At 34.0% G+C, this 11,328-nt stretch overlaps 1 protein-coding gene across 2 annotated transcripts in view; it reads right to left on the reverse strand.

The window, feature by feature from the left end:
- Positions 1–10,222, reverse strand: part of COL1A2 (collagen type I alpha 2 chain) — a 53,605-nt gene extending 43,383 nt beyond the window's left edge. For both annotated transcript variants that reach the window (XM_040352321.1, XM_040352319.1), the window contains exons 1-4: positions 10,014–10,222; positions 5,417–5,427; positions 2,336–2,371; positions 1,151–1,225 (exon numbers count right to left, since the gene is read on the reverse strand). In XM_040352321.1, the coding sequence (XP_040208255.1) occupies positions 1,151–1,225; positions 2,336–2,371; positions 5,417–5,427; positions 10,014–10,083 (192 nt within the window). In that variant the 5' untranslated portion in view covers positions 10,084–10,222. The remainder of the gene's footprint in view (positions 1–1,150; positions 1,226–2,335; positions 2,372–5,416; positions 5,428–10,013) is intronic.
- Between the last annotated feature and the right edge of the window lie 1,106 nt (positions 10,223–11,328).

Raw genomic sequence — 11,328 nt, forward strand, 5'->3', positions numbered from 1 at the left:
ATAAATGACCCTGTGTACTGATAAGGTAACATAGAGGAAAGTTCAGGAGCCGTTGAAAAAAATGCCCAACTGCTCCTAAACGTCCATCTACCAGCAGCAGTGTACATGAGGCCTTAGTTTTGAAGAGACTAAGGAAGGGATCTAATCCAGGTCAATTTCTGACTAATCTCTGTGTTCCCATGATGAGCAGTCTCTCTTGGTGCTAATGCCTTTTTGTAGGGATGGGGAGGACAAGGAGTTCCCAGTGATGTGCCCACTGGGGGGGGGTATCCTAGGGGCGCCTGAAAAACACCATGGGTTTTTGGACCCTACTAAGATTAATTGGCACTAAATCATGTCACTTCTGCTTTTAGTGCACAATGTTTCTTGGGCAGGCCTTTTGGCTATCCTAGAGTATTTTTTATATTGGTTGAAAGATCTGCCATGTGTATTGTGCTTGGAACTTTTTATTCCTTTTGCACGATTCACTATTTATTGCACAAGAATTTACACTGCGCACTTGTTTGTTTTTTTCACTCTACAAAAGACGATAGCTGCAGGCTTATCTAGGCCTACCCTGATATAGGAGGGAGGGTCTGTGGTTTTCATGGATCTCTTTTTGGGATAGCCCTCAGCTAGCAAATGGTGCACCAGCTTTGGCAGGTTAGTAAGGACAGGAGTCCGCCTGATTTCGTCCAGGAGGACTAGAGTGGCTTTTCCCATCAGGACCCCTGTGCTTCAGAGGGGGGCAGGGTTTGAGGCCCTTCCTTTTTGGTGGTTGGATTCTGTACCCTCATCCACTTTGTGTGTGATGTGATTTCCCAGTTGACTTTTTTGTTTACAGGGATCAACCAACACAGCACCGCAAATCTCCATAAAAAAAATTAACTAAAAGGTATTTAAAATATCACTAATGGGTGTGACTCTGTTTTCTTTGTACTCAAGGAAAGAACACCATGTGATGGTTTCCAGACCATTATGGGCTTGGATCCCTGATGACAGGATTACCAGGTGATATGACTCCAAAGGAACAAAGGCACAATATTGCAGAAATTGTGACAGCAATTGGAAATTGGCAATAATTTTCTGTCAGTAATGTGAGCATGATTGTTAGTCTCCATATTGTAGTGTTCACTGATAAGTGTAAAGTTAAAAGTTTTCTTAGACTTACTCCACCGAGTCCAGGGGGTCCAGGGGGGCCTGGTGGGCCGGGTATTCCATCTACACCATCTCTTCCTGGGGGTCCCTTAAAATTTCAGATTAAAACAATCAATTTATAGAGCATGACTTGAGTGTATTTAATAATATACAATTGCCACTATCAGCTTTGTACATATCAACCAATCAGAGATCAGCTTGCAGCAGTTATGTGTCATTGGACCACGTGAAACCTGCAATCTTATTGGCTTTTTTAGGGGGCTTTTGGGCAACTCCCTTTGCCTGCCATGTGTCCTGTGAGCAACATCCCTAACACTGTTTGAAGAAGAGATCCTCATCTCTCCAATTATAACTGTTTGTATCACATAACAATTAGATTAGTTATTTTAGGCAGCAAAGACAGCTTTTCCTCTAAATGGCTTTGCACGTGATTTCCCAAATGTATTAAATGTTGGGTTTCTATATGTATAAAATGTATCCAGCATTTTTGGTAACAATGTGTAGATCCTCCAACTCAACATCCGCCAATTTTTAGGATTATTTTTCCTTATAGCTTCCAAAAAAAGTTCAAATAGAACACCTTCAAATGTTGAGGATCCATTGCCAGTCTTTTTGATAGTGGATAGCTATCATTTACATAATATTTCTATTGCCCTTCTTGCTACAGCAGCAAATAAATATTGCAAAAAATATATATAAATATATATATATATATATATATATATATATAAAATAATATATATAATATATAAATATAAATATAAATATATATATATATATATATATATATATATATATATATATATATATATATATATATATATATATATATATATATATATATATATAGATAGATATATATAGATATATATCTCTATATATATATATATATATATAATTTGCATCTGCCATAAAAATTGCTAAATAATAAAAAAAATAACAAACACGCTTATAATTATCTTAATTGTATTCATATATTACAAGAAGGTCACTGTCTCTTTCCTCCTTTGTCTTTTTTGTTGCTCTCTACTATTTATTTACAGTATATCGCTGGAGATCATTTTTGTAAAAAAAAAGAAAAAAAGAAACACATAAATAGTAAAAATAAGAATATAAATCTCCCAAACATTCAATATTTGCATTACAATTACTTTCTAATGTAGAGCATTCACATTATAGAGACATTATTTCTCCTCACCTGTTCTCCTTGTGGGCCCTTATATCCTCTTGGACCCTGCAGATAAGGAAATGCTTAGTAGGCGTACACAACTCTGACATAACACAGAACTGCCACACCCGCCTAGATCTGAGTTTCTCTTTGTAATCACTTTATGTGTCTATTTATAACAGATAATCACCAACTAGGGTGTGTACGTTGCCCTCTACCCTTCAATGCCCAAGGTATTGTCAGAAACCCCTTACATGCAAACTTTCCAAACCCACTTACTCAGTTTTGAATCACCAAAACCAGATACAGTACTACAATTATTTCTATAACAAATATAACTTTATAAACTGTTCAATAAGCTTATAACCCCCTTGGGCTATCGGTAGGTGCCCTCGAGGTCCACATACTACTGGCTAAGAAGCGCAAGTCTTGGCCAGACACAGGTCTGCCATCCCTGCCCATAAACCGCAGATTTTACACATTACAAAGCACACATCCAACTTGCTTTTGTACATTTCAATTGTCCACATCGTCATCAAACATCTGTATCTACCTGCAAAACCCAAGATGGGTCAACGCACCATTGGGTTCATTCAAAGGCATAAAGTGTAAGTAAGGCCCCGTACACACGACCGAGTTTCTCGGCAGAGTTCAGCCAGAAACTCGATCGGAGCTGAATTCTGCCGAGAAACCCGGCGTGTGTACACTTTCGGCCGAGGAAGCCGACGAGTTCCTCGTCGAGCCAAATAGAGAACATGTTCTCTATTTCCTCGTTGTTCAATGAGGAAAGTTGGCTCGCCGAGATCCTCGGCGGCTTCACACAGAACTCGACGAGCAAACGATGAGTTTTGCCCGTCGAGTTCCTCGGACGTGTGTACGGGGCCTAACTGTGCTGATGAGTCAAATGCATTCGCCCTCAGCAACCAACTCAATTCAATGAGTGTACATTTGAAACAGTACAATATGGTTTTTGATTGGTTGTTTTGAGTTAATACACTTTCTACCAAACTTTTTCCATAATTGAATAGGACTATAGGAATTGCCACCATGAACTGCTTAATTTAAACCAAGCTAACAACACAAGACTGGATGAGGTCCGATGATGGCATGCTACCTATAGGCTGGCCCCAAGATTTTTAATTCCGTATTAACATGGCGCTAACCTCTTTGGATGAGGTTTAGCTATGGAAAATTTCAAGATATTTATAATCTTGTGACACTAAGAAGCTGAAAACCTCATGTGAAGCCCATCTTTAGTGTCTATCTATTGGTTGATGAAATACAGGCACAAGCAAGCATTAATAGACGGATCTATGGGTACTTGTAACCTCCAGGAGGCGTCACACTGTCCTGGCGAACAGTTATTTAAAGGGCCAAACTACACATGGAATTTTTATTGGAAGAGTAGAAGGATAATGAGACTCATGGTAAGGTTGGCAGAAGAGAAAGTTTTCTGAAAGGGGTTAATTTCATGCTGCTAAGCAAATAAAAATCTCATGTGTAGCTAAACCCCAACACTGTGACATCATTGACTGCACGTGGCCTACTGTACCAGATTACTATGTTTAAAGGGCCATCCAAACACATGGTCAAGTCTTGTGTTGAGTTTAAATTTAAGCAGTCCTGCATGTAGATTTTATATATATATATATATATATATATATATATATATATATATATATATATATATATATATATATATACACACACACACAAATTAAAGTAATCCTATATTTTACATTTTTATACATTTATAAGTAGTTGGTTGTGAATCAATAGCATATCGAAATTTAACCTCATTTGATAGCATCAAGACTCATGTTATTGGAACCTTAAGCCTTTCTATGATATACTTTACTACAGTAAGCAATAACTAACAAAACAACAATAAGAAAGGAAACCTGCTTAGAGAAATTTGGGTTCTGTCCTCCTTCTGAAAATGCTAGCTGCCTGGCTGCTATGCTTTCCAACAGCCTCATAACTTTGACCTGGAACACGCACGTATACAGGCAATTGGGTTGATTTACTAAAGGCAAATAGGCTGTTCCCTTTGCAAGGCAGCATTCACTTTTAAAAGGAATTTTCCCTTAGCTTAGTGGAGGAGATGAAAATTCACAATGTCATTTTTAATTTTTGCTTGCACATGATTGGGTGATGGAACTGAGCATGCATGAAGGCTAACAATACATTATATGATTTTCTTGTACAACTTTCCTTTAGGTTTACCAAAACCAGGGTTTTTTTTCAGGGGGAACTTGGGGGAACTCAGTTCCACCACCTCTGGCTCAGACCCTTTGGTGCCTGCTCACCACAATCACTTGTAAACACAGAAGTCTGGTTTCTGTGTTTACAAGTGACAGCTCTGCACTCTGTGTGTAACCCCCCCCTGAACTCTGCACTCTTTATGTAATGCAATCCTGGTATTTAATGCCCCTTTAAGACCCTTCTACTGTTTTTGAAATCCGAACAGGTTCGTGGTTGAGTTCCTGCACCTATTTTCTGAGAAAAAAAAGCTCTGACCAAAACCATATAGTATAAGGGCAAACCTAAGCACTTTTCAATTTGAATGCAATCAGGCAGGCCCTTGCACCACATCGCTGAAGTTAAAGCTAAAGGAAATTGTATGACCAGCTTTAGTTAAGAGTAAAGACTCTTGCATAGTCAACAGCACATTTGCCTTCAGTAAATCAACCCCATAGGCTTCTGCATTTCTTTTGACTGTATTTGATGCATGCTTGTTCAGGGTCAGTGGCTTAGAAAACATTGAACCCAGAGACAGCCAGGCAGCTAGCATTTACAAAAGGAAGTCAACATTGGCAGCCACCCTATTTCATCCACTGCAGTCTTGTTTTAAGTTAGCAAGTCCAAATTGATTGTTGATGGACATCTATGAAGTAGAGTCACCTGCCTCCTAGTAGCCTCAGGATCCATATCTGGAGCTGCCTGGACCTGCACAACACCTGTCACCCCAGGCAAATACATTCCCAACCCCCCTCCTCCCTCCCTTATGACCACAACTCATCCAAAACGCCTGTAACATTCCATTATATTGTCTTAAATAACTGATCTGAACTTAAATCACAGAGGTAAAAACACACAGAAAATGCTTACCCTTTCGTTCTAGAAGTAAAAAAGAAAGCGAAAAGAGAGAAAAAAAAGAAAATAAGTAAAGGCATCACATCAGTCTTAGCAAAAGTCTTAATAACACTTCAAAATTATAATAATAAATTAATTAAAAACGATTAATAATTATTAATCTTAACAACATTTTTATGCCAAGACGTTTTTCTTTCTTACATTTTAAGTGCCGACCAACTACTTCCATGGCAAAAAAGAAGAGGTCAGTAGCAAACCTATCGTCTCTATAAATCCAAAGGTAAATTTTTTGTCAGGCAAAGTCAAGGTGCCCAAGCTGGAGTAATGAATATCCATTGGATTGTCCAACTTTGTATCCGCACCTGGTTAGATCCGACCAATGGTACAAAGTTTTTTAAAGTTGTTGAAATAAAGTGCAAAGTCCACTTGCTTTTAAATCCAGTGGTGAGAATTTTAGCTCTATCCCCAGATCTGTCACTGGGATCATTGCACTGTGCCATGTTTGCCCCCCTATATGAGGGTGAGCCCACCGGTAAAACCTGCCCACTCAGGAAGTCTGGGTGGGCTCAGAAAAGCCAAAATGAAGGTCATCCATACAAGCAAACTCTATTAAGGTATCAAATAGACTTATTATTTATCTAAGCAAATATACAAGGAGTGAAGAACAGGGAAAAAAATAATAAATATTATACTGACCTCTGTTCAGGAGAAACACAGAGAAGGAGAGGAAAAAAAAAAAAAAAAGAAAGAAAAAAATATTAAAACATAATGTAATAAAATCTATTTAAATGATAATATATTCACTTATTTATTATTATTTTTCTGTTTACTACAGCTTATATAAAAATATTAAAACATAATGTAATAAAAACAATTTAAATGATAATATATTCACTTAATTATTATTATTTTTCTGTTTAATACAGCTTACATAAAAATATTAAAACATAATGTAATAAAAAACTATTTAAATGATAATATATTCACTTAATTATTATTATTTTTCTGTTTACTACAGCTTATATACAAATATTAAAACATAATGTAATAAAACAATTTAAATGATAATATATTCACTTAATTATTATTATTTTTCTGTTTACTACAGCTTATATAAAAATATTAAAACATAATGTAATAAAAACAATTTAAATGATAATATATTCACTTAATTATTATTATTTTTCTGTTTACTACAGCTTATATAAAAAATATTAAAACATAATGTAATAAAAACTATTTAAATGATAATATATTCACTTAATTATTATTATTTTTCTGTTTACTACAGCATATATAAAAATATTAAAACATAATGTAATAAAAACAATTTAAATGATATTATATTCACTTAATTATTTTTCTTTTTTTATTTACTACAGCTTATATATCACTGTCCTAAATGTAAAAAAAAAAAAAAATTATTAAAATAAAAAATTGTTAAAATGTGTTATTAAATTATAAAATATATAATAAATATATATACACCTTAAATTATAAAATGTAATTATATTCAGTTATAAAATATAATAAAATTAAATCGTTTTTTTTTATTGATCATGATATAATTAGTACATATATGATATAGTGATAGCCATTTATAGTTATAAAGGCCACTGACAGCTGACCCCTTCACCTTGCTACAGAACACTTACTGGTTTTAATAATATGGGGAAAAAAGTGGTGGTGGTATTCACTAACTCACAGTAACCAATCAGAAATCAGATTCCATTTGCCCACATGCTCTAGGCTGCTGAGAACTGACCTAGGATTGGCCATCTTGGGTTAGAGTTACAGCACTCCCCTTTGCACTATTAATTAAAAATCTTATTAGCTTTTTGTTAACTGATAAGAATAAAAAGGAGGACAGGTTATTTTGTAGACGAGGAGAAAACATTTAGCTTGTTTTTAATTCAAAAGTTAAAAAAAAAAAAAAAAAAAACATTTCTTGGTGTGTATTTAATGAGCATCTGTTTGAAATTTTCCTTTAATCTCAAATTAATAACTCATGTTTTTATCTATCCTATGCAAGGTTAAGGTATTAGTAATACATTGAATTAAAAAAAGGCACATACAAAAAAATGTATATAATATAATTTTTGAGGCTTAGATACCTGATGCCTACTGTTTTTTCCAGTGACTGTCACAGACTTTATATGTAAGCTTACATCTCAAATACACATCAAACTACTTTTGCCTGGCTGAATTTCTCTCTCCATATATGTCTAAAAATTGGTGTATTTTCCAATGATCTGCATTATCTTGAAATGTCCACCAGAGGGAGCAACCGTCAATTTCTCTAACATGTAACTGCATTCCTTAGGGAACCGGTCTGTACATGAGGATGCCTAGAGGCAGCTGTGGGAAAATTCTGAAGTCATGTTCATTCACCCTTTCTGTGCCTGTTTAAAGCTTTGACAACCCTTGGCCCCCAAGCTGCTGGAGAACTAAAGGTCCAAGCATGCTCTGGCTTCAAATTTCTGGCAGGAGAAATTGGAACATGTGCTGGAAAAGAGCCAGGGGGGCCATTCTAGTGGTCTAGCAGCTTATACATTTCTAATGGCACCTCTTTCATATATATATATATATATAATAAAAAAACAATATATATATATATATATATATATATAAAATTTAAAAAACAATATATATATATATATATATATATATATATATATATATATATATATATATATATATAAAATTTAAAAAAACAATATATATATATATATATATATATATATATATATATTGTTTTTTTAATTTTATATATATATATATATTGTTTTTTTAATTTTTTATATATATATATATATATATATATATATATATATTTTTAAATAAATAAATAAATATATATATATATATATATATATATATATATATATATATATATATATATATATATATATATATATATATATATATATATATATATATATATATTTAATTTTATATATAAATATATATATATATATTTTAAAGAAATATATATATAAAAGAAATATATATATATATATATATATATTTTTTTTTTTAATTAAATAAATATATATATATATATATATATATATATATATATATATATATATATATATATATATATATATATATATTTTATATATATATATATATATATATATATATATATTTCTTTAAAATATAAATATATATATGTATATATATATATATATATATATATATATATATATATATATATATATATATATATATATATATATATATATATATATATCATTAAAAAAAACAATATATATATATATATAAAATCAAAAAAACAATATATATATAGGAAATTCTGCTGGAATGCATTCCTCATCTAAAAATTCTTAAATTCTTGTGTCCTAAGAAATCACATTCCAGATTTCCATGTCCTTGGTAACTTTGTTGCCAATTTTGGAACCTCATCACAGGTTTTACACTTGTTGAAGGGTTTCCTTGTCAGTTTCAATTGGCCAAATGTTAAAAAAAATATATAATTTCCATGCTATGATTGATTGTTTAATTGTTTAAAACTGGGAAGCTAATACAAAAAAAGAGTGGGTGGGAGATCGCTGTGGTTGGGAGCTGATGGAAAAACCTCAAAATTGGCCAAAAAAAAAATTGCACCTCTAGCATAACCGTCATAAGTCAAGAATTTGTTGGCCAGCTTTGTAAGTGGTGGGAGTTGTAAGTTTTATCTGCACTCTTGTTGTCTTGAATAGCTTTAGAATGATGCATGTCAGCTCTGCTCTACTTCTCATATCTGTTTAAACTTCTTTTTACATACAGAGGATAATTTACTAAGACTGGAGTGTGCAAAATCGGGTGCAGCTGTGCATGGTAGCCAATCAGCTTCTAACTTCAGCTTGTTCAATTAATCTTTGACAATAAAACCTGAAAGATGATTGGTTTCTATGCAGGGCTTCACCAGATTTTACACTCTCCAATTGTATTAAATCAACCCTACAGGCTATATAATCGGTTAACTCAAACCTTTACCCCAAATATCCCTAACATATTTTCTAACTCTCCTTACAGAATCCCAGACTAAATAATTTCTCAAGTAATTAATGCCTTCTGGTACTTGGGGAAAAAAAAACTTTGGAAAGCATGTATTTCTAGTTGTATCCCTGCTGGTTTGAGGTCCCCTGCACTAACACAAAACAGCCACAAGATGGCGTGCATCATACAGCTGCAAATGCCTAGACAATACTGCACAACGCCCTTGTCTCCCAGATGTGCCAAAAAAAACTTTTGTCTTTTTCCATCCTTAAAACTTTTTTCAAGAATAACTTAAAAGCCACGTTAGAAAATGACTATCCAGAGCAAACTTTTATTCCTGATTGAAAAAAAAAAAAAGCCTACCCAAGCTTAGAGCATGAAAATGATTTAAAGTGCATTCTTGGCTTCTTGCCATGATGACTGGTTACAGAAAACATCTGGTTAGTGTTTGCAATTAACCATTAAGTGCAAGGAGCAGAATGAAGCTATTAGGGGAGAAAAAAAAGGAAGAAGAAAGAAACACCATGCATACTGAGACAGGACCAAGCGCAAGTTTGCGCAATAAAAAAAGAGAATAAAAAAAAGAAAATGTATAATAAACACTGACCTTGACATGTTACTAGGCATAAGGTTACTGCAAGCAGCAACAAACTCCGTAAATCCACAAAGCTGAGCATGGCTAGTGTTTAGTCATGCAGACTCCTTGTGTACAGGGCTGGGTGGTATTAACTCCTATAGTTTGCTGGCATACAGTGTTGATTTCAATGTCTCCTTCTTAGCAGAAACCTGCAGCCTTGATGCTAAAATAATAATGCCTGGTCCTCCCCTCTTATACAGCAGGAGGTTCCCTCTGTAGAGTGTCATCAATAAACCGTAGACCAATGAGGAGTGGGATCTAACAGTGAGCAGGTCATGAGCTACTCCCTTCTCTTGCCTGCCCCACCACTTTTGGCAACAAAGGAGAGGTGGTGACGAATGCACTGTTGTTAAATTAGTTCCATTCTCTTTGAGGACGTGGACAGTAGTTGGTTTTAAAAAAGAAAAGCTGGATTTCTTTTTTTTGGGGCAGAATGCCTTTCCAGAACCAATCAGAAGATGCTGATGTGTCTACTGGTGGCATGCAGGTGGAGAGGGCGCTGGATGGAACCTTCCAGGTGGTGGACCTTAGAAGGTCCATCTAGACCTTAGAAGGTCCACCCAGAAGGCTCACCATTGTTCTCACCTTGCTATTCTCCTAAAAGTCCTGAATTGACTATAATTTACTGGATCTAAAATATCTAACATACCCTTTGTCAGATTTTAGGTTAATAGTTCCCGTAAGGGCACTACAAGTCCAAGCATGCTCATCTGTGCATTTAGCCACATCACTTTTTTAATGCTGCTTACTAAGAATTTTCTGCATGCCCTATTGTACTAAATTAGATTTCCATTGTGATAATTCTCTGGCTGATGTGGAACTACAAGTCCTGAATTGACTATAACCTGCTGGATTTACAATATCTAACACACCCTTTGTCAGATTTTAGGTTAATAGTTCCCGTAAGGGCACTACAAGTCCAAGCATGCTCCTCTGAGCATTTAGCCACATCACTTTTTTTTAATGCTGCTTACTTACATAGTTACATAGTTAGGTTGAAAAAAGACACAAGTCTATCCAGTTCAACCACAAAAAAATTTAATAAATAAACAAACAAAATAAAAAACACAATACAATCCCATACACCCAACTCCATACCCACAGTTGATCCAGAGGAAGGCATTCTTTTGCATGCCCTATTGTGCTAAATAAGATTTTCATTGTGATAATTCTCCGGCTGATGTGAAACTACAAGTTCCAGCATGCTCCCTATGTTAAAATCTAATATTTGCGTTTTTTGTTCATTTTACAAAAACTGATATTTCCTCTTTTAGAACTTTAACGT

The sequence above is a fragment of the Rana temporaria genome, chromosome 5 (genome assembly GCF_905171775.1).
Source record: "Rana temporaria chromosome 5, aRanTem1.1, whole genome shotgun sequence".
In the NCBI taxonomy this organism is placed as follows: domain Eukaryota; kingdom Metazoa; phylum Chordata; class Amphibia; order Anura; family Ranidae; genus Rana; species Rana temporaria.